Source organism: Pantherophis guttatus, chromosome 5 (genome assembly GCF_059756535.1).
Source record: "Pantherophis guttatus breed Tessera chromosome 5, ASM5975653v1, whole genome shotgun sequence".
Taxonomy (NCBI): Eukaryota; Metazoa; Chordata; class Lepidosauria; order Squamata; family Colubridae; genus Pantherophis; species Pantherophis guttatus.
The window spans coordinates 59,331,363-59,355,763 of record NC_142067.1 but is presented as its reverse complement, the minus strand read 5'-3'; the positions used below and the strand labels follow the sequence as shown (position 1 = coordinate 59,355,763).

The following is a 24,401-nucleotide window of genomic DNA, read 5'->3' as shown; positions in this document are numbered from 1 at the left end:
ACATCAGGGCTGTGGTTGACCTTGGGGGGCCAGATGGGTATAGTTGACTGGGTTGGTGTGGCTAATTGGGTGAGCATGGCCAGCTTGACACCACTCACTGGCCTGGCCAGCTGGGTGGGCATAGCCAACTTGATCCCCAAACTGCAGGCATGTTTCCTCTTCACATTGGGTAGACCAGGCTGAAGCCACACTGGCCCGATGTTTCCACTTTGCATTGGGTAAACTGGGCTGAGGCTATGCTGGCCCGATGTTTCCTTTTTGCACTGGATAGACTGGGCTGAAGCCACGCTGGCCCAATGTTGCCTTTTCATATGTGCGCCCACCGGGATTGGGTAGACCAGGCTGAAGTGATGCGGGCTGGCCCCTTACATTTTCCAGAACAGCCCACGGCCCGGATCCAACCACATTGCAGGCCAGATCCATCCTGTGGGCCTTGTGTTAGACACCCATGCAATAGATGATCTCACAAAACAGCTTCATGTAGATATTAAATAGTAATGGAGAGAGGGTAGAACCCTCTCTCCACAAAACAGGAGACTAGGATGAGATCTCTCTCCCCTATGCTATCAACACCTGTTGTAACTGCCTCTGATAGGAGGAGATTCACCACAATATCTCATCTCCCTAACCCTAACTCCTAGTCCAGAAAGATATCATGAGCAATAATACTTAATGCTGCTGAGAGATCAAGTAGTCCTGTCAAAGGTCATCAATAAGTGTGATCAATGCTATTTTGGTACTATATCTCTGTCTGAAACTGACAGAAAATGGTCCAGAATAATCTGTTTCCTTGAGGGAAGCCGGGGGTGGGGAGGAGTGGAGCTGCAAACTGATCACTTCTAAACAACCTTTCTAAAAAGAGAGACACTTGATAAATATTGTTCAGTATTGTTGGATTCAGGAAGTGTCTTGAAAATGGGATGGGGCACTATCTATGGAGATTCTCAATCATCCAGGTCATGGTTTGTCCCAAAGGTGTTTTTCCAAAAAGCCATTGGATTTTCTTGTTTTTTTTCCTTGAAAACATTTTGCTTCTCATCCAAGAAGCTTCTTCAATTCTGACTGAAAGGTGGGGGATGGAAAGATGTATATTCTTTGCAGCCATCTGGTTGTGTGACCATTCAAAGCATTCCTTCCTCATTTTCATTTTTATATTTGCCATTTTTCCAAGACTGATAAAAACCATGGTTTATACAAATTGATATGTTACCCACAAGTGTCTCAAGCCGTAATTTCATGTTGTTTAGAAGGGTTCTTGTGTGGAACTATGATTTCTAAGGCTGTAGTTTTATTGGTGCAAAGAAACTGGAGTTCATCACAAATAAGAAGCAAAAACTTTTAAGTTCTTGTATTGGGACAATGCAGGCTGTTTTTACTCACAGTAACACATTTTTGTGATTGGAATGCACCCAATTAATAGCTTTGCTTTTATATAATGTGTGTAGCACTTTCATTTCCTCTTTCCCTCATAAGAACAAAAACAAGGACACAGATCTTAAAATTCAAATATTTAAATTACCTCATATCTTTCATGGCCCAATGTTTCTACTATGACATTTCCACCAGTCTGATCAACATATGTTACAGGCTTCTCTAATTTAACTCGCTTTCCCAGATATTCCATAATTTTTTCACTAATTTGTCCAGCGCCTCCAATGAACTTTCTCTCCTGGGAAGAGAACAGAAGAAAATGTAAATAAAACAAGATAAAATGGAGGGTTTCACATTCTTCACACACTTACATAGTTATGTAATAATTTTGAAAATAGTAACATGAATCATTTGGAAAGTATGTTGGCATTAAGTACTCATTCTTAAAGGGCTGAGGCAGTCATCTCTTTCAAAAGAAAACTACTTTCTTCATCTATTTGATCATGTAGAGCAAAGCAAATTGGTATTATATGCACATGCATGCAGTGACAACAAGAAAGCTTTCCAAAGGACAGTTTCCTCAACCCTTCAAGCAAACACATTTTGTATTTTCTGCCAGTTTGGTGTAATGGAACTAGGATAGAAACAGGAAATTCTAGTTCTAGTTCTATCTTAGGCAAAAACTAGCCAGGTGATCTTAGGCTAATCACTTTCTGAAAAAGAAAAGACAATGGCAAACCCACTTCTCAAAATGTTGCCAAGAAAGCTTGTCTAGGCAGTCATCAAGAATCAAGTCTGAGTAAAAGTGCATGCACACACAAATGCAAATCCATCCACAGCCATTCTCAGCAAGCCCAGGATAAAGCTTTTAAACAAAAAGGTTTCCCCAACTGTGAAAAACCATCAAGAATTGAACTACTTAGAATGCAATATATGTGCTCAATCTATATACCACAACTTTTCAATTACTCCCCAGGCTCAACAAATCAATTAATTTTTGAAAGAATGGAAACTTAGTTAATTACTCATGGGGCACCATGAGAGAACTTTTGTGCAGGAGGAGTTGCACAGATTGAGAAGTGCCATGAGGATCAAATGCATAACAGTGCAAAGAAATTAACAGTATACTCCACCTGGCCTCCATTGGTTGTTGAAAATATTCTGGCTGTACCTCCACACTGTTTAACATACCACAGGAACCAGAGAGCAGAAACCTCATGCGGCTCAGAGGTAACATCAACATTCACAAACAGAGTACCAAACCTCTTGGCAGCACTACATTCAAAACCAACACAAATAAATAATATTAAATCAAATGACGTACACGTTGTGTTGCCTACTAGTAGACAAAAAACAATGTGCCTCTAAATCTTTGGTTAAAGGAAATCCTTACTGCTTATCTTTCAACTAACAGATTAATTTATTTTTATCACTGCTTTTTTTATTTAAAAATTGCTTTAATAAAACTAAAGAAGAGAAACAAAACGTATGGATACAAACTTTAAGAATATAAAAAAACTAGAAAACAATTTAAAAACTATCAAGGTAACTAAAAAAAAATGATTGTCCCTAGAAAATCCTTGAATTCTCAATTCTTATTCACTTTTATTGCTTACTTTTAATTTTTTTATTTTGTTCGAAAAGTTAAAATACTGTCTCCATTTTTCCTCTCAGCTCTTTGGTTTTTTTAAGCTCGCCTTGACTTTATACTGCACATTTCAAAAAAAAAAAATTCTTTTAATTTGCTTCTCATTTTTAAAAGTTAATTGACTGGTTGAAGGCTGATTTAGTCTAACCCCTTGCTGGACTTTAATGTTAACTTTCTTTCATTGCTTTATTAACTTTCACTTTCCCTATTGGCAAATTTCTGAGTAGTAAAACTGACCAAATCTATATTGGATTTCACTACAGAATTTAACTCTTAAAATATTCTGGTCTGGATTTTTTCGAGTCTGCTTTATATTAAAAATGCAAATAATGCACCAATTTAAGGTTAATACCTGGTGGGCTATCTTTGCAGAAAAAATGTTTTTTAATCTAAAGTTAAAATTGAAAACTTTGGTAAAAAGCTTGATGATATTACCTGGGTTATGGTATATGACATGGATTTTGTAACTTGCTAACTAACATAGTTACTTTGTGTAGAAATTTAGCATCAACCCCTCTCCTAGAAGAATGAAATATTTTGAGGAATATTAAAAAAGGCAGGATAAAATATTTCCCCTAAAAGAGAAATTAAAAATTTTTAGGGAGACAGAAACTCAGCCCCAGCTCTCTCCCCCGCAGCAGATATTTTGTGCCCATTAAAAGAGACTGGGCCATCCTATCTACAAAGCAAAAGACCTTCAGCTCCAGGATGATGGGATTAAGACATGACCCTCCAGGACATAATAGGATTAATCCACTAGTAACAGAGATCACCACATTGCACAATCTCCTAAAGACATTGCATCATCCAGCAAACTTCAACCAAACTTGGGACAACCTACAGAGCTAGCTATGATCTCTACAAGAGCCAGTAGAATATATGTTCTTGCATAGGAACAGAAAGTTCAAGTTCAAAGCCCAAGAGAAGAGCTCTATGTGTTCAGCTGCACCAGAGAACCATGTGCTTGGTGGTTCTGCTTCATCATTAAACCATCTTTCCAATCAGCCTCCATGTTTCCAATGTCTTTCTCCCAGCTTGGAACTGAACCAGATGGATATTTCTTCCAACATTTGCATTTTAATTTGATTTATTTTCTCTCTTTTAAAAAGATGCTCAGATTTGTTGGCTTTTAACATTCCTAAACTGATAAACAGGCTGGAAATTAGCTCCAGATAAGAAAAAGGCTGTTAGTACAAATTGGGATCTGGTTTATCTCTTTTGTGAACTCCAAACCTTTTTCCATACAATTTATGCCTTTTCTGATGTCACACCTCATTTTAATGAACATGTGTGATATTGTAAGATGCAAATATGTAACATGTTTCATTACATGTAACTGATTTCCTATGTAAAGGGGAGCTTAATTTTATCCTGTCCAATCAACTTTCCTCTTGCATTTTTTTTGTTGTGTTAACTATAAAAAGGAGTGAAATATGGGGCTTGAGGTTCTCTCTCCTTTTTCATAGAAAGATCCCATTTTATTAGGGTACCCTAATAAACTGCTTTTAAATGATCTTCCGACTTGGTTGCTTATTGGGAAGGTAAATTGAGGCAGAACCTAGGGCCAGATTTGGCTATCAATTTCAAACCAACCTAAAGATAATATCCAGAGGCAAACAATCACACCCACTACAACTGGATGGACTGGAATTTAAGTCCATGCTGGCATATCAGAAAAAGGACCAGTTTCGCTGGAAAACAGGAGGCTTATTGCAGAAATTTGAAGGAGATTTGCATTTTGCAGGATTAGAATTGGCAGATTTGATGAATTATGAATTGAACTTTCTTAAGAAGATAGACTTACCCAAATGAAGAACAATTTGGATTGGACTTTTCTGGGAGGATGGATCAATTTTGGAAAACAGATTTATTACATTTAACCAGACAACAACTGACAATTATATTTTGTTTTGAGGCTGCTTCACAATGGATGTAATGAAGATATTTACAGCAGGGCTATAGGGTACTGGAAGATGAGATAATGTTGGCAAAGTTTCCAATAAAACTCTTAAGGAAAAGTTTTATTATTAAAAACTAAATGAAGATATTTGATCCTGGATGGATCAGAGATAATGATTGCAGTGATTTGTAGCAGTTAAGAAGCTACTGTAGACTTTTTATGAGTTGAATACAATAATAGATTTTTAACAGAAGGCTTTGAGGTTTAACTTTGCTGTTGATTTACTGTTTCCTTTGTACATATAGTAGATAGATGTCAAGTTAAGTTGGTTGTAAATATATGTAGAAGTTTATAGATTGTGGGCATGCTTCGCAAGGGGGAGAATCTATATAAATAAATATAAACTACTGTGTTTCCTCGAAAATACAACCTACCCCAAAAAGAGGCCATAATCTGATTTTCACACCTGCACCTAACATAAGCCATACCCCAAAAATAAGCCCTAGTTAAGTCTGCCCACCATCTGGTTGTACAAAGTGAGGCAAGGTGCAGGCATAAAAATCAAGCTAGGGTGGGGGTGGGGGATGAGGATGAAATGAGGTGGTGGGGGAGTGGAGGATGAAACGAGGTGGGGGATGCAGAGCTGTCCCATGCATCCCACACCTGCTTACCTGAGGGCCCCGAAGCCAGGCTATCAGTGTCCTGACAACTACCTGGCCTCACAGTGGCAGCTCCAGAAACCCTGTCCAGGACCCTGCATGGCCGCCGGCCCACTTCTCCTTGCTCACTGCCACAATGGAGCAGGAGAATGAGTGATTCACTCAGGGGGTCCTGATGCACGTTGGGTCCTGGACAGGGCTGCTGAAGCTACCGCAAGATGAGGCAGTTATCAGGATGTTGATGGCCTGGATGTGGGTCCCTCAGGTAAGCTGGTGTGAGGCACATGGGGCAGCTATGCACCCCCTGCCTTGCTTTGTCCTCCACCCCCTCACCGACTCACTGGTGGGGCTTGGGAGATGGTCAATCCCCATTCATGGCATGGTCACAGACCACAACAGCAGGGAAGATTTCCATCTTCCAGTCCCCGCACCAGACCAGACCAGCCTGGTGGGGGTGGGGGGTGGGAAACCGAGTGGCTCCAAAAACAGCTGAAAGTGTGGTGTTCAAGCCCTGGAAGATTATGGAAAGTGCGAATTTCAGCCAACCCTGTCCCTGTAAACTACCATATCTTCCAGGGCTTGAATGCCACACTTTCAGCTGTTTTTAGTGCCCCTTGGTTTCCTACCCCCAACACCCTTGCCAGGCTGGTCTGTTGGGTGGGATTGCCTTCTGCCTTCTCCTCCTCTGTAGTCTGCAGCCACACCATGAACAGGGATTGACCATCCCCCAAGCCCCACCACTGTCAAAGTAAATCCTAGGTGCACTGCAAAGGACAGACGAAAAGTGCAGCTTTGTCTGAAGGAGGAGTGGGGAGAAAAAAGAGGGAAAGCGGCCGAGTGAGAAGCATCCTGTCAGGCACCGAAACGCCACCATTGCCTCCTCCACAGAGAGAGAAAGAGAGAGCGCAAGAGAACAATCCAATCCAACCTCTGTGTGCGTGAGAGAGAGAGAAAGAGAGATCCGATCCAACCTTGGAGAGTTATACCAAGGCTGGCGGCGGTGCGCTCTCTCCCTCTCCCTCTCCCTCTCCCTCTCTCTCTCTCTCTCTCTCTCTCTCTCTCTCTCTCACACACACACACACACACACACTCCACGGCAGCTGATCCAAGGCATGCAGGCCAATGCATTTTGGGCGCCTGCCTCCCTCTACCTCCTGCTGCAGTCGGCCTCTGTGCGGTTGCTGCCTCCTGTGCACCTGTGGGTGGGTGGGACACCCAGCTGGGCCAGGCCTTGTGATTAAAAAAAAGACATCCCCTGAAAATAAACCTGAATGCATATTTTGGAGCCCAAAAGAAAATAAGACAGGGCCTTATTTTTGTGGAAACACGTATATAAATATATTATTGCAATATATTTATCAGTAATCAACCGGGGGGATAATATATGGATATGTGCTTTTATTTCTACCTATATGATCCAGAATTTCTTTCTTTCATTCATTCATTCATTTTATAATAATGTTAAACACACACATACACACACACACATTAAAACTAGTAAATTCCGGTAAACACTACATTAAAAATATACAAAGCTTAATTGCATCAATATTTAAGGTTATGGCCAAAAGGGTTTATCTGAGTTGCTGTTCAAATGGAAGCAGTACAGAGTCAGAGACCAAACAAAACTCCCAAGGAATGCATTCTACAGCTTCAGAAGGGCTTTTCCTGGACAAGTGATGAAAACCACTTCTAAAGTGGTTGCCTTTAGAAGCCATCTGAAATATTTCATTTAGACATAGTATGGAACCTAAAATTATAGCTCCTGACTTGGTTGCCTTATTTCTTAAAGCATCACTTTTTATTAGCCTGACTCATTTGCACCAGTGGTGGGTTGCCCCCAGTTCGGACCAGTTCTATAGAACTGATAGTAAAACTGGCGGGAGGCTCCGCCCACTAATCCTGATGTCATTAGAAGTGATCTGTGCATGCGAACCGGTAGTAAAGGTAAGTAGAATCCACCCCTGATTTGCACTATAGGTTTGATAAGAGGACTGCAACTATATCATGGAACATCACATTTTCAATTAAATCTCAATTCCTGATGATGTTTCTGCTTTTTGGGTTCTCCCATATTAGCTATTTCTCCATATGGAAATTTTTAAGAAGCAGAATAAGCAGAAATGAAGAAAGGAATAGAGATGAAAAACTGGGAACTGAAAGTACAGCTAAAAAATCCATCTATGGAAATTCTCAGTCATGCAGGTCATGGTTGTCCCAAAGCTAGGATTAAGCTATCACATCTCTGTGTCCCATAAGAACCAGCTAATGATTTCCCACTTCTGTGAGTGAAGGGGAGCTGGGGCAGATAATGCTGGTTCTTGCTGGTTGTTCTTACTTTGTGCAACAACCAAATTAGATTGGCACCCATCAGTTCACATTCTGTTAACTGGTCAAAACATCACTTTTCTGGAGAATGTTTGAGGAATAACTAGGATAACCATCCTATTCTGTGAAGCTAAATTTTTCAGATAATTTTATTGTTTTATATATTCATATTCTTAATGTTTATCTTTTTTTGATAAATAGCAGGATTCCTTAAGGAATATGGCATGAATTACCATAAATAAATAATTGCAGATTTTAGTTGCTGAGGATTTTTTTTATTGTCATGGTTATTTTAACATTCATCCTACAATATTCTTTTGAATATTACATTTGGTAATCTATCTGCTTTCAAGCAAGTAAATAAATAATTTATTCATTAAATAAATAAAGTATGATTATAATTTGAAATCCTATAAACCTCTGTAACCAGAGAGCTTTGAGTGTAAAAAAAAAAAACTGTAAGCAAAAGGACAAATATGAGCATTTTTCTTTTTTTCAGATAACATTTCTTACTCATTTTTAGCAATAAAACATTCAGTGCTTAAAGATGGAGCTGGGCTCTGGTGAGACCTAACATTTGGATATGTTTTAAATTCATGCTTCTAATATGAGAGTAATATTTCTACATATCAAACACTGGAGGAGAGGGTGGAATAACTCATAATTTTAGGCAATACTGGGGATTTAGGTTTTGACAGACATATAACTCAGATTGTTTATCCCCTTTCTAGGTGTTTTATCATGCCAACAAATAAATAATGCATGCAGTTATAAGAAGTACTTATCCTTGCTATTTGATCGGATACTAACCTCCCGGTGACCCAACACCAACGGGAAGATAACCTTGGGACAAGAGGTTCTCCCCCCAGAGAACAAACTCCTGACATCCCCGCTGCTGAGGGTGCTTCAGGGCTTGCTCCCACCTCCTTGAGCATTTGTCCTCCCTTCCTTCGAGGAACATTCTTAATGATGCACCACTATCTCATCCCATTCAAACGGCTAGTTGGCCAACTCAGGACTCTTGGACTCTCCCTCTCTCTCCGTCAGTCACTATTATTAAACCGTGCAACGGCTGTATCTCCACTGATGACAACAACATCATACAGGTGCTCTCCCTGACAGATTCACCTGTACAACATCTAAATCATCATCAAGGTCAGGACAACTGTTCCAATCTAAATGTGCCCAGGTACTCGAATCCGCCAAGATCTAATAATAGTACTAAAATCAATCAAGACTCAACTAGAATGGATAAACAAGGCAAGATTACAGACTTTTTTGCCGAAACTTTACCCTGCCTTCTCATCAACCCTCTGCAATTTCCAAATGACAGTCAAAGACTAACCCCTCTAATACTCCCTGGTCTATCTTGAGCTGGAATATTGCAGGCTGGGCGACAAAAAGAGCCGACCCAGACTTTTTGAATTATCTTAGAAAATTCCAGATCCTTTTATTCCAGGAAACATGGGAGGTAAATGATATTCTCTTAAGTGGTTATGAGGTTACATCCCTGCCCGCCTTTTCTTTGTCTCGCGGCGGCCGTCCTAGTGGCGGTCTTGCAATTGGTATCTCCCTGGACCTGCATGTGGAAGTAGTTTATGTGGATTTCCATCAGCCTTATGTCCTCGCAAGTGTGATCTCTATCGGGAAGGTCTCCCTCCTGATGCTTAATATCTACCTTCCTCCTGGGGGTTCCTATAAGGACCTGGACGCGCGGTGGGAGGGATTGGAAGAATATCTCACAACTATAATATTTAGATTCCCTCACTCCTTTGTTCTCTTGGCGGGGGATTTAAATGCCCACACAGCAGGGAGCTGGGAAACCTTGGTAGTTTCCCATTGGAGGGCAGGATCGAATAGGGATGATCACCCCTTGGAGACCACAAAAGGGAGAGTCTCCAAAGACCTGAAAGTTGATAGAGTGGGGACCAACTTGGTCCTTCTCACTGTCAGGTTGGACCTTTTTCCCCTTAACGGCAGATGTGCCCCGGACATTCCCGGGGAATTTACCCATCTGGCTAAAAAAGGCAATAGCACTATAGACTATGTCCTGGTCTCAAGAGCCTTTTTGCCCTATGTCATCTCCTTTAAAGTGGATGACATGATATTTAGTGACCATCTTCCCCTTACCTTGGACGCACTCCTGAACAGACCACAAAATCATCTTACCCATGCTGCCCTAATAGCTTCCAATACCAGAAGGTCCCTGATGGTATCGAAATGTCGAATACCTTGGCCTTATCCCACGCGAGCTTTTATGATCAAGAGTCAGCTAAAAACCTGCTAGCTTTAACTAGTTCTAAGACCACTCCCAGTGCGCTCTTGACCGCCTTTACGGATTGCTCGAGCGACTTAATAGCCTCTTTTAAGACCCCCTACTCTTACACTTGGTAGAGCTTCTCGGAGGAAGTGGGCCCCCTGGTTTAATATACAGTGCAAACAAGCCAGGAACCGATTGAGATCCATATATATCCTTTGTGAAAATTCTGGTTCGTTGAGAGCCCCTCCTGCTTACTTTATGGTTAAGAAGGCATATAAGTCTGCTCTTTTAAGAGCCAAACAAAATTGGCAACAACTAAGGTGGAACTCCTTATTAGCTGCCGCGCAATCCCGTAATCCTTGTGATTTTTGGAGTTTGCTGAATAGAAGGCCAACTAGTAGGTTTATTTACTCTATATCTGCCTCCACATGGGAACTCTTCCTACGCCAAGTCTTTTACGACGCAGACTCGCCATCCTTTACAGCGTTAGATTTCTCCCCCCCCCCCCGAACAACTCCCTAGATGGCCTCCTGTGAACCCCTCTACTATCTCGAAGCTAATTCGACAACTCAAATCGGGGAAAGCCCCCAGCCCTGACCTTATCCCCGCTGAGGCCATTCAAGCCCATAAGAACTGGTGGATTACTGTCCTTAGTGAGGTATTTAATGCAATTAATCAAACAGGCATTATCCCTAAGGTTTGGAAGGATGCCATCATTGTGTCAATTCATAAGAAAGGTTCCCCCTCCAATCCAGGCAATTTTCGAAACATCAGTTTATTGTCAGTATTGGGGAAACTCTATGCCCAGTTCTTCCTGTCCAGGCTGGAGTGCTGGGTTGAGGAGGCTGGTCTGCTCAGTCATGAACAGGCGGGGTTCAGGGCAGATCATTCTACTATTGACCATGCTCTGATCCTATACCATCTAGCCTTAAAATACTCTACCCCTAGGAAAGGCCGTCTCTGTGTTGCCTTTATAGACTTAAAGGCTGCTTTTGACAGTGTTCCCAGATATAAACTGTGGGGCAAACTCCTTTCCTGGGGCATCGATAACAGACTTCTCTGGCTCATCTCCCAACTGCACGAGGGAACGGAGGCAAAAGTGCGCCTTACCCCCCAAGGGGACCTTTCCAACGCCATCCCTGTTAATAAGGGGGTCAGACAGGGATGTATATTGGCACCCCTTCTTTTTAACTTATATATTAGTGATTGGAGAAGGGCATTAATGGTCCAACTGGATTATATCCATGCCCCCAGATTAGCTGACTACAGGTGCCCGCTCCTGCTCTATGCGGACGATGCTGCAATTCTTTCATTCTCTCGGGTGGGTCTGCTTAGAGCCCTTAAAATCCTTTCCAACTATTGTTGCACCAACCAACTATTTATCAACCATTCTAAGTCTAAGATTATGATTTTCTCAAGAAGCAGGAAAAACTATCAATGGAAGCTCGATGGCATACCAGTGGAACAGGTCCATAGATTCCAATATTTAGGCATTCTTTTCCAATCTAATGCCATGTGGCTTGCACAGATCAAGTCCCTCCACACCAAGGCCAAGGCCATTACGCATGCCCTTCTGCAATTCTTTTACACAGAGGGAGCCCAACATATTCCCTCAGTATTGAAAGTATATAGGGCAAAGGTGATAGCTGCCATTACATACGGCACCCCCCTTTGGGTTCAAACAAATATTTCCCTCCTTGAGTCAGTTCAAAGCCAGTTCTTATGCCGCCTAATGGGAGTTCCCCCCTGTGTGAGTAATGCTGCAATCCGCTTGGAACTGGGCACACCATCTCTCGCTACTGTTCTGTGGAAGTGTGCTATTGGCTACTGGCTGACCCTGTGGATCAGACTTTCAGACTACTATTTAGGCCAGTGCTTATGGCGGGATGACTTCCACAGTCCTTGGGCCCACAATATTCACACCAAACTTATGAAGATAGGTATCCCCCCATTGAAGCCCTTATGCTTGGCCCAGATGCAGCCAAATTGCTGATATTTCAGCGATTGGATGATATTGAAAGACAACAGAACCTGGCACTTGGTGCGGGAGTATGTTCTCCATTTTCTCTTGGTATTACTCCCCGAATGCACCCCCCCAAATATCTCTCTACGCTATCCTTTGTTAAATACAGGTTGGCCTTTCTAAAGGCACGTTTTAATGTGATCCCCTCAAATGTCCTAGATAGCAGGTGCTCGGGGTGTGTGAAATCTACCCACTGTTCATGTGATGGCCGATCTCCGGAATCGTTGGCTCACATCGTATTTACATGCCCGCATTATCGGGAGGTAAGGTCAGAACTTATCTCTCCCATTTGCCAAAGATTTCCTGGATTATCTGAAAATCTTAGTCTTCGCTTCTTACTCCAAGATACTGATTCTAAGATTACACTAAAGGTAGCAAAATTTTTTGCTGCAGTCTTGGGATGTAAGAGCTGGGGGAAGGGATGGGCTGGACCCATTGACTGAGGTTAGCCTTATTGATCGCCAGCGGTTGAGTTAGTTGGTGGTTGTATAAAGTGCCGATGTGTGGATTTTATGCAAATTGCAAATTAGGAACACTCACTATAAACATAAGTATTAAATCCTACAAAGAACAAATGTAAATGTTAAGATTGACTTATTGTATCCAGTTTTGATCAATGTGGTATATTTGATGTAGAGTAGAAAGTTTGACCATCCAAACAACTGGACTGGGCAAAAGGAAATCAAAAAGGTATAGTTAGTGCCTTCCATAAATTTGAGACTATGGTTCTTATCACACTCAAAATATGGCTAAGGGCTAGGAATTGAGTACCGTAGTCCAAAATATTTGAAAGCACCACTTCCCCTTCTGAGTCCATGCTATCTAAAGCATTAGCATCCTTTTTGTCCAGGATCCAATGCAAACAGCTGCTAATTACTTTTAGAGATGGGTCTTCTGTTAAGGGTCACATTCCCTGGGTGATATTTACTGGGAATCATACCCATTGTTAGGAGAGGCCAGAATACCAATATCCTACCAATCTGCTTTTTCTCTTGTTATTTAAGGCATATTTAAGGCACTTAAAACAACTTTAACATTGTTAAGTGGTTTACATGGCACAGAGGTTTTCCTCAATAGAGTTGTGGAATTCATTTCATTTTGAGATGAAAAATGGTTTATTTCATAACAAAGAACAATTATTTTCTTTACAGAAGTTCTCTAATAGATTTTTTTTGTTTTTTGAACAGTAACCTGTTCTTACTACATTTATTTATTTCCCATCATTCTGGATTTCTTTCAATTTGTTCCTCAAAATAGCTAATATTGCAATTGTTATTTTGTTTTGTTTCATGCTATCTAGCATGTTTTAATAAATATAAAGGAAAATGTATCCTAGTTTTCTTTAAAGCACTAGCAGAAGTTTATAACAATGTTATACATACCAATTTGAGACAAGTTTTACAGAGTCCACAGTACTTACTTTTAAATAAGCAACTATACTTTGCTGCTAATGCAACCCTTTTTATTTTAGCATTGCTATATGAAACACCTCCTTGCTGTTGGAGACTCTTGTCAAGAGCTTTTCCAGAGCTTAATCTAGGCAAGATTATAATGATTGATGATGATTCCCAAAGAAACTACTTTAGAAAATGAGATTTATGCAGATTTTGGCTTCAAAATGATCTCATGAAGAAAAATACTCACCTGGCTTAAATATCAGAAGCAGTATGTATGTATGTATGTATGTATGTATGTATGTATTTATGTATGTATGTATGTATGTATAAAACTCTCTGTATTTTACAGATCTAAACACTTAAACTTTAATATGCAAATTATGTCCTCAGATCATTTAATTGTAAAATAAAGTTTACCTAAGGACCCATCTTCTATGGGGGATAGCATTCTTTCTACCTAAGATTCTTTCTATCTTTCAAAATGGAATACTTGTTTTAGATGCTATTATCTTCTATTGTATAGACATGGTATACAATATAAAATTACTTCTCACTTTGTCCAGCACACTTTATCTAGCAACTGTTCCATGGTAATTTTGTCCCATTCCTCTGCATGTGGTGCTTTCCATGGAGCTTCATTAGGAATCTAGGAAAGGAAAGGACATACGTGTAACCATAACACAGAGATGATCATGCAACAGTTTAAAAATCAACCAATCTTTTTATTAGATTCCAATGCTTTTTCCCCAGACTACAACAATGGAATGATTGGTCTTCAAAATTAAAGACGTTCTTGAATTGTTTTAAATTGGTCAGCTTTTATAACAATTCTGTCACTTATGTTACAGGGTTTTAATAGAGGAAGGTATTTTGCTCTGAGCTGGTATAGTAGATGAGTTGCATGAATGAATATTTTGAAGTTTGTTTTTTTTTAAGTCACCAAATGTTTACTGACCAAAGATCACTTTTTGACCATGCAGCCTACTTCATAGAGTTGCTGTTGTGGGGACAAAACAAGGAAATTCTCACATAAATCATGAATATTTTAAATCTAATTAATTAAATTTAACTAATAAACTAAATATTTGTTGGTTATCCAACGAAGCATGACTTTGTACTATAAATAATAGTCTTGAAATTGGGCTGCTCAAGAAATTGGGCCTGTTTCATTCATACTCTCATAAGTAATAGAAAAATCAACCCCTTTCCCCCATGGAGGTACAGAGGCATTTTGGAAGTAGAACAGGTAAATGGAAACAGACTTGCATTCTGGAGAACAAGCTGCTTTACCTAGTTTTGTTGATGTTCACATTAAAAATTAACTCCTCAGTAACTTTAAGATGTATAGACATCAGCTTCCAGAATTCCCCAGCCAGCTTTTTGACATCCATATCTCAAGTTGCAACTTGTCCAAATCTTACCTCTTTCCCCATTTCATCCAGTGTCCTCCACAGATTGTTATAGTCCAAATATGTAATGGGATTCCACATTGGAGGGAAAGGCCCCTTGAAAGGATAAGATTTGCCCTATAAGGTCAATGAAAGAAGAAAGAACTCAAAACGGATTGTTATTCCACCTAGCTACAATTAAAAGGTCCAGAAAATGACGTGAATTCTAATGCACATCATTTCCATTATACTTCTGTATGGACCACAGTCGGAAAAAGGAGAGTAAAACTCTCCTTTTCATATTAGTGCTAAGAGGTTGTATTAGAATACCATCTACTGTATAAGTGGGCAGCCTCAGTGGTGAAATGTAAAATTTGTTACTACCAGTTCTGTGGGCATAGCTTGTGGGGTGGGGGGGTAATGTGACTGGGTGGGCATGGCCAACTTTTTTTTTTAACTTTTAAAAGCATTTTTTCTACAACCTCTTCAGCAGAAGAGGTTGTTAAAAAATGCTTTTAAAAGCCTCTGACGATCAGGCAACTTAGCTGGGATCGTTAGAGGCTTTTAAAAGCATTTTTTTTCCTATAATCTCCTCGGCCGAATTGGTTGCAGAAAAAATGCTTTTAAAAGGCTCTGATGATCCCAGCTGAGCCGCACAATCATCAGAGGCTTTTTTTTTACTTTTAAAAGCATTTTTTTGGCAGAAGAGGTTGTAGAAAAAATGCTTTTAAAAGTAAAAAACCCAGCCTCTGATGATCGCGTGGCTCAGCTGGGCCTGGGGGGGCTGCAGGGATTTTTGCTACCGGTTCTCCGAACCACCCACCACCATCGCTACTGGATCGCGTGATCCGGTCCAAACCAGGAGCATTTCACCCCTGGGCAGCCTAGGTAAGAACAATTTGAACAACTAAATGAGCCAAGAGAGAACAGCAGAAACAGCAGGAGCATTCAAAGTCATGAAAAGGGGATGTTGAAGAAGTTGCAGTTTCTCTTTCTGTTCTACTTTCAACTCTGACTTAGCTGTTTTCCAAAATGTTAGGAAATTATGTCAGCAACTACATCCCTTTGGACATGACTTGTACCATCAGGTAGAATCAGCAACCACATACAGTAGATAGGAAGCCTATATGCCATCCACTTTTCTTACCCCAAACTCTTCACTATCCAATCCTGTCTTTTAAACTATATTTACTAGTACCAATATTTTGGCAATAGCAAGGGGAAAGAGTATAGGAGATTTATCTTCTCTCCAGATCAGTACCTGATGCTATAGGATTTGGCGGTCTTTGGGAAATCAAGTGTTAATTAAGAGGTTTACACTTCTACATAAGAATACTTAAGAATTCTTTTCCAATTTCAGATAAATCCAGGATTATTGGGAATACCAACTAGAAAACACCAGAATGCTTATTCGCTATTTAGAACATGTAAGAAATGCTTATTACCATCTAGAAATGTTCATAATAGTGATAAGCCATTGTTGTTGTTAGTCACGAAGTCGTGTCTGACCCATCGCGACCCCAGGGACAACATTCCTCCAGGCCTTCCTGTCCTCTACCATCCCCTATAATCCATTTAAGATCACTGCTTCAGTGACTCCATCCAGCCACCTCATTCTCTGTCGTCCCCTTCTTTTGCCCTCAATCGTTCCCAGCATTAGGCACTTCTCCAGTGAGCCCTTCCTTCTCATTAGGTGGCCAAAGTATTTGAGTTTCATCTTCAGGATCGGGCCTTCTAAAGAGCAGTCAGGGTTGATCTCCTCTAGGACTGACCGGTTTGATCGCCTTGCAGTCCAAAGGGCTCGTAGGAGTCTTCTCCAGCACCATAGTTCAAAGGCCTCAATTCTTTGATGCTCAGCCTTTCTTATGGTCCAACTTTCACAGCCATACATTGCAACTGGAAAACCATAGCCTTGACTATACACACTTTTGTTGGCAGGGTGATGTCTCTGCTTTTTAGTATGCTGTCTAACTTTGCCATAGCTTTCCTCCCCAGGAGCAAGCGTCTTTTAATTTCATGGCTGCAGTCCCCATCTGCGGTGATCTTGGAGCCCAGGAAAATAAAATCTGTCACTACTTCCATTTCTTCCCCATCTATTTGCCAGGAATTGAGAGGGCCGGATGCCATGATCTTAGTTTTCTTAATGCTGAGTTTCAAGCCAACTTTTGCACTCTCCTCCTTTACCCACATCAAGAAGCTCTTTAGTTCCTCTTCACTTTCTGCCATTAGAGTGGCATCATCTGCATATCTGAGGTTGTTGATATTTCTCCCGGAAATCTTAATTTCAACTTTTGATTCATCTAGCCCCGCCTTTCTCATGATGTGCTCTGCATATAAGTTAAATAGGCAGGGCAACAATACACAGCCTTGCCGAACTCCTTTCCCAATTTTGAATCAATCAGTAATTCCGTGTCCGGTTCTCACTGTTGCTTCTTGACCCGCATATAGGTTTCTCAAGATACAAATAAGATGGTCTGGTACTCCCATCTCTTTAAGAACTTGCCACAATTTGTTGTGATCCACACAATCAAAGGCTTTAGCATAGTCAATGAAGCAGAAGTAGATGTTTTTCTGGAACTCCCTAGCTTTCCCCATGATCTAGCGTATGTTGGCAATTTGATCTCTAGTTCCTCTGCCTGTTCAAAATCCTGCCTGTACTTCTGGTAGTTCTCAGTCCACATACTACCGGAGCCTAGCTGGTAGGATTTTGAGCATAACTTTGCTAGCATATGAAATGAGTGGAATAGTGCAATAGTTTGAACATTTTTTGGCATTGCCCTTCTTTGGAATTGGAATGTAAACTGACCTTTTCCAATCCTGTGGCCACTGTTGAGTTTTCCAAATTTGCTGGCAAATTGAGTGTAGCACTTTTACTGCATCGTCTTTCAAGATTTTAAATAGCTCAGCTGGAATACTGTCACCTCTACTAGCTTTGTTATTGCTCAGACTTCCTAAGGTCCATTTGACTTCACATTCCAGGATGTCTGGCTCAAGGTCAGTGACCACCCCATCGTGGTTATCAGAGATGTTAAGCTCGTTCTTGTATAGTTCTTCTGTGTAATTTTGCCACGTCTTCTTAATCTCTTCTGACTCTGTTAGAACCCTGTCATTTTGGTCTTTTATTATGCCCATCTTTGCATGAAACGTTTCCTTCATATCTCCAATTTTCTTGAAGAGATCTCTGGTCCTTTCTATTCTATTGTTTTCTTCTATTTCTTTGTGCTGTTCATTTAAGAAGGCATCCTTATCTCTTCTAGTTATTCTCTGGAATTCTGCATTCAATTGGGTGTACCTTTCTCTTTCTCCCTTGCCTTTCGCTTCCCTTCTTTCCTCAGCTATTTATAAAGCTTCCTCAGGCAGCCATTTTGCTTTCTTGCATTTCTTTTTGTTTGGGATGGTTTTAGTTGCTACCTCTTGTACAATGTGATAAGCTATATAAGGTAATATATAAGGATTTTTTTTGCCAGATTAGCCTTTTTGTTTACATCAATACAGCTTAATTGCTTTCTATTCTTGATATACTTGGATTTGGTTAGGCTGCTTTCATAAGCATTTGATAATGTATCTGTTTCAATTGACAAATTAATTAAAAATACAAGTTTAGCATGATAATCACATGTTAATAAATTGATCACAGTATGTATAATTGGATAGGAAAGATTTTATGGGCCAGTGTTACATCTCAATTTATTTGGTATCTTTAATAATAATGTCTGATAGAAGATACACAGAATTGTGTTCATTTAAATGTGCAATCATTCAGGTTTGAAAGAGGGATTCTCTCTTTTGGCACTTTTACTTGTATACTCAGGATTCTATAATCCTGAGGAGCAAAAAGACCTTGGAAAGTCTTCAGAACCCATAATGCCTTAGACATGAAAGCCAGCTGGGTGATTTTGGGCTAGTCAATCTCTTTCAGCCCAACACACCTCCCAGATGTGGAAAAAAATAGAAGGAGGAAGGTATATCCACTGCCTTGACTTATTTATAAAAAAATCATTGATTTATAAATAAAGACAGGATAATAAATAATAAATAAGTAGCATAACAAACCTCTATGATAATTAGACATTATCTAATAAAGAAGAGATTGAATTACAAATAGGTTTAATCTATTTTGGCTAGTATGGCTCTAACTTAAATCTCTTTTGGAATAAGGATATAAAAAGTCAGCATCTTTTTAAACTATTTTTGAAAATATAATTATTAATTACTTTCCCAACCTAAAGGACAATGTCAAAAAGTCAAAACTTCCTAGACGTATAAGAATCTTGGTTGCATTTTGTCAGCATGAGACTGCATTTCTCTCTTACATCATGACAGTTGAAACCGAATGCCGTGTTTTTTTCTTGTCTGTCCCATGTTTCAACAGACTGTTTGCCCTGAGGTTCATGGCCTTGACACTGGTTGTTGGTGTTGACATAAGGGACAATTCTGCACTGAGGACTATTGGCTTTCAACTTATCTCTCACATGGACATTTGTATATATTTCCAAGTTTATAGTATTTGCCAACAGAAGCAGTGGCAGCATCTAGCCAGAGACAATATTCTACAGTGTTCAAGAGATATATAATAAATACATATATACAGAATCTTGTGATACTGATCCATGAATGCTTAATGAAAAATCTGATACCTATCAAGTCAAGTCTGATAAGGCCATATGTAAACCTCTTAGAAACAATAGATTGCTTATTACAGAAGAATTAGAACATGTTCAAAACCATATCATTGGAATTAATAATTTACAGAGTTAATTTTGAAGAAGTTTATTAAATTGGGGTAATTAGAACAATTCAGCACAAAAAGAAGTGTCACAACATGAAAATAAAATTGGTATTTATGAGTTTGATTAGAAAATATGAGAAAAGGTAAAATTTAGGATTTTTTAAATTTAAAAGCAGAATTAAAATAAATTCCTAAAAGAAGAGTGTAATCAATAGTGAGTTTCAAATTTTTTTATTACCGGTTCTGTGGGTGTGGCTTGATGGGCATGGCATGGCTTGGTGGGCGTGGCTTGGTGGGCATGGCAAGGGAAAGATACTGTAAAATCTCCATTTCCTCCCCACTCCAGGGGAAGATTACTGCAAAATCCCCATTTCTTCCCGATCAGCTGAGACTTGGGAGGCAGAGAATAGATGGGGTCGGGGCCAGTCAGAATTTTTACTACCAGTTCTCTGAACTATTCAAAATTTCCGCTACCAGTTCTCTAGAACTGGTCAGAACCTGCTGAAACGCACCTCTGAGTTTAATGATAAATGTGAGATGCAAATATCATGAAAATCTGCAGAGATCGGGTTCATGATGAGCCTTTAAAAAAAAGGCATATTGAGAAGTTAATTGGTTTATGAATTGATAAGACGAAGTAGACATTTGTCAGAAAGTAGGCCTATTTTTGTCTGCTGTGCTGTTTTGTCTCCTCTAAAAATTGGCTTCATGCCAGGGGAAACAATCCACTTATTTTAATTCAACATTGGAAAAATAAGATAAAGTATAGATGTTGATATTATCTGATGATACTGTTTTGGTGGTATGGTACTTGCTAATGTATGCGCTTTTATAAAAGATTTAAAAGAAGATAATGGAATCTACCAAAAGTCTTTGAAAAAGCTTGTCTACATTGTTTGCCCTAGTTTAAATTATGTACGGGCCCTGTGCCAAGATGAGAGCTTTCAACTTTCAATATATATATATATTGGTTAATTCATAAGATCTTAGCTTAGTTTTATGAATTCATCTCAAGTGACCTATGTAATGCCAGAGAAGCGGGAGGGATATTTACGTATTATCAACATCTGCTATTATAATTATTGTAAAATTCATGAGATTTGCCAAATACAATGTAATAATATTAGTTTATATTTCTGCATCTCTCTAACATTAAGGTAAATGGTCCAAATAATAATTACTAACTTTCCTCTATGAAATAATACAAACTAAATTTGTATAATAGGGCAATCAATCTGAGGCTTATATTAAACATTTATGTACTAAATCCTGGGATTGGTTTGGAGACATAATTAAGGAAACTTTCCATAAATTTAAATTTCTCAGTGTAGCCAGTGGGTGGGTCTTTCTCCAAAAAGTTTGCTTTTACTAGGAAATTGCACTTTTAAATTACAGTATATACTACTAAATTTTGCTCCTTGTTTTTTGAGGGAGAAAAATGGAAAAATTCACTATCAAACATAATTTTTGCCAATGAATTTTTGTGTGCAACACAGAATGGTCTGAAAGCCACAAAATTGGCATTGTGCACTATGTATGGCTCCCTGAATTTTCTGAAGGCAATGTACATATGGGGTTCTCTCCCCGCATTTTATCCTTACAAAATTCACTATGGTTTGGACTGACAATTGGTGTTAGCTATGTTAGCTAACATAATAATATTCATGACTAGAGATCAACCGTTAAACAGATTTGATAGGAGATACCTCCAAAAGAAATAGCCAAAATATTTCTGCCAACTAGCTAACCTACTGTATATATCATCCCAGCTGTGTCTATATTTCAACCTTTATGCTAAATAAAATATTCTGCCTATTTTGATTTCCTGAAATAATACAAATTGAAGAAAACTTTTGGAAATTATACAAATTGAAGAAAACAATTCAATCATATTTTTAGTCAAAATGATGTTGCTTATTAACCTTCAGAATTCTTTCATATCTTGTTAATCTGAGTATTTCACAATCCATTCCAAATTATAACATTTCAAAAATTATTAAAGCTTTGTGAGTCTCCCACATCATAAAAGAAGAAGTTAAGAAACAGTTGCTCTTACTTTGACATGATGAATAAGATGCTCAACTTCATTCACTTTGTAAGTCTCTAGTCCTAACTCCTTAGACAGCCGTAAAACACGATTTTGTGTGGGTCCCACATATGCTCCTCCCAAGTCAACATACTTGACATGCTTATTCTGGTTGAGGGGAGAAAAATAGCATAATGGTAAATGAATATATGTGTCCCTAACATGAATGGAAAAAAGGGAAATGTGTGTCAATGTATCTATCATTGTACAACATTGAAAATTTTTTGCATAATAATTATAATATCTTTTTTTCCTGGTCAGAACGGTAATCTTTTAAGGAATCTGCATATACAACAAGGATAAGATCTTGGCTCAAAGAAGTATGATCCAATTTTGATGAAGTTGTTCATGCTTGGGTAACATTAATTTTTATTCATTTATTTGTTTAACCAGTGTTTATAGTTATCCATTCAGCATATGTTTAAGAGTAGCATATCTTATTTAAAAAACAAAAATAAATCCATAAGTTTACATCATAAAAAGACAAAAAACATAAACCAACCAGAGATATATAGTCGCATAAATTATTGGGGGCAGGGGGAACTCATCCAAGGTCATATCTTTCCCAAACCCAATGTTTGAATAAGAACCATTCTTTAATGCTCTCCTAAATGCTTTCAGAATTGCTTCCAGGTAGATTTCAATGGCCATGCGAGTGGTGGGCTGACGCGACGCGCAGCTCAACTTGCACAAGTGGCGGGCCGGCACACACGCACATGTAGCTTGACTTGCAGGAGGCCGTGGCAGTTGTGTGCATGCCGCTAGCCACTTGTGTGCATGTATGTGCATGCCAATCTGGTTCCCCTCCCCCCCCTTCACCAAGCCACAAAGGTTAGTGACTTCTGTTCTAATTCATAAGCTGCACTAGTTACCAGTTCACTCCCAGTTGTTGGTCTTACTTATGAAAATCTTCGTGTATAGAGCTAGGCTATTTGCAGAACTCTGTGTCTCAATCAGTGGTGGGTTGCTACCGGTTCGCACTGGATCGGGCGAACCAGTAGTGGCAGGGGCGGGAGGCTCCGCCCACCCACCCAGATGCTTCTGCACATGCGCAGAAGCACTGCAAGTGCGCACGTGCATGAGTGAACCAGTAGTGACGGGATTTGGAACCCGCCCCTGGTCTCAATTTTTTCTATCTGTCCAGTAAGACCTATAAAGAGTCAGTATGCTCTAGGGCAGTTGTGTCAAACTCAATTTCATTGAGGGCCACATCAGGGTTGATCTTGGGGACCTGGGGTGGGTGTGGCCAGGGTGGGCATGGCCAGCTCAACATCACTCATGTTGGGGCTACCTTTGCTGGCCCAAGTACTTTGCCAGAGAAAACGGGCTCCTGAGCTCCGTTTTCAACTGCCACGGCCTCCTGCAACCCTCTGCCAGTGAAAACAGAGCTAGGGAGGGCCACGTGCAGTCCTCCCAAGCTCCATTTTTGCTTGCAGAAGCACCACGCATGGCCCAGTTGTGAATAGGCAGTGGACCAAGGCCTGGAGGTTGGGAACCCCTGAATTAGAAGAGTTACATTGAGCATGAAGCACCAATAACTATCCATGCCACTGTGTCCTGGATCAATTGAAATTCCCAAGGGGTCATCAAGGGCAGCTCCATTAACAGAAATCAAGTCATAAAGTGACTAAGGCATGAGTGGCTGTCAGCAGGGCTTCCTGGTTAAAGGAGCAGATGCAACTGGAACATGCAGAACCAATTTGAACAGCAAAATACTGGGAAACCCTACGCTTTTACATTCTATAGTGGAAAATTACACAGACACAGAAAGACATACATACACACAGTACTTACTCTTACTGTGTAAGTTCTGCCTCCAACCCTGTCACGGGCTTCTAAGACTACAACATCCAGTCCTGAGTCATACAATAACTTGGCTGCAGATAAACCTAAACAACAACAACAACAACAACATTGCACAATGCCACAAAAATTTTCACAGCAATTTAAGTATTGCAATAAATAAGCTACAAATAAAAAATGTGAAGAATAACTCGTTAGCATTAAATTAAGAATATAAGACCAAAATCTTAAAGTATTTCCAAATTCTACTTTATTCTAGTTTTAGTTGATTGAATCTAGATGAGACTTTTATTATGTAACTGCCTATTTTAGTAATGAAGCTTTAAAACAGATTCTCAGAATTTTGTCCTTCCATATTTTTTCACTTTCACTTTTTTCTCCTTAGTGCATTTCGATAAGTAATGTATGAACTGTCCCTTCTGAAGCACGCTATAAACTTGATATTGTTCCAAGAGCTACAGGAATAACGTTGGATTCAATGGACATATTAAAATGTCTAACAATTTGAATATTTAACATCAAGAACAGAGTTAATTACTGTAAGTGTGAAGTACAGAACATCTAGTATTTAAGCTAGTGATTTTCAGTAATGCTAGCATACCTTGAAATTCCACAGGGATCACCTAAGAACTCACAGCTTTTCTGGGCTTACTACTTATGGGAGGAGATGGTCTTTTTCCCAATTTGGAATGACAAGCCAGAAAAAGAGTTCAAACAAGAAGGCTTGAGAAAGGTAGAAATAAAAAAGAGCTCTACATATGATAATGCTGATATTGATGGGGATCTGTGATGGTTCCTCCACTTTCCTG

General features: G+C 39.6%; 1 protein-coding gene across 2 annotated transcripts in view; it reads right to left on the bottom strand.

Moving 5' to 3' along the window:
- Positions 1-24,401, bottom strand: part of LOC117669428 (amine oxidase [flavin-containing] B-like) — a 76,694-nt gene that overhangs the window by 24,869 nt on the left and 27,424 nt on the right. For both annotated transcript variants that reach the window (XM_034423865.3, XM_034423867.3), the window contains exons 2-7: positions 23,584-23,678; positions 21,760-21,897; positions 15,008-15,112; positions 14,141-14,232; positions 2,505-2,646; positions 1,520-1,669 (exon numbers count right to left, since the gene is read on the bottom strand). In XM_034423865.3, coding sequence (XP_034279756.2) covers positions 1,520-1,669; positions 2,505-2,646; positions 14,141-14,232; positions 15,008-15,112; positions 21,760-21,897; positions 23,584-23,678 — 722 coding nt within the window. The remainder of the gene's footprint in view (positions 1-1,519; positions 1,670-2,504; positions 2,647-14,140; positions 14,233-15,007; positions 15,113-21,759; positions 21,898-23,583; positions 23,679-24,401) is intronic.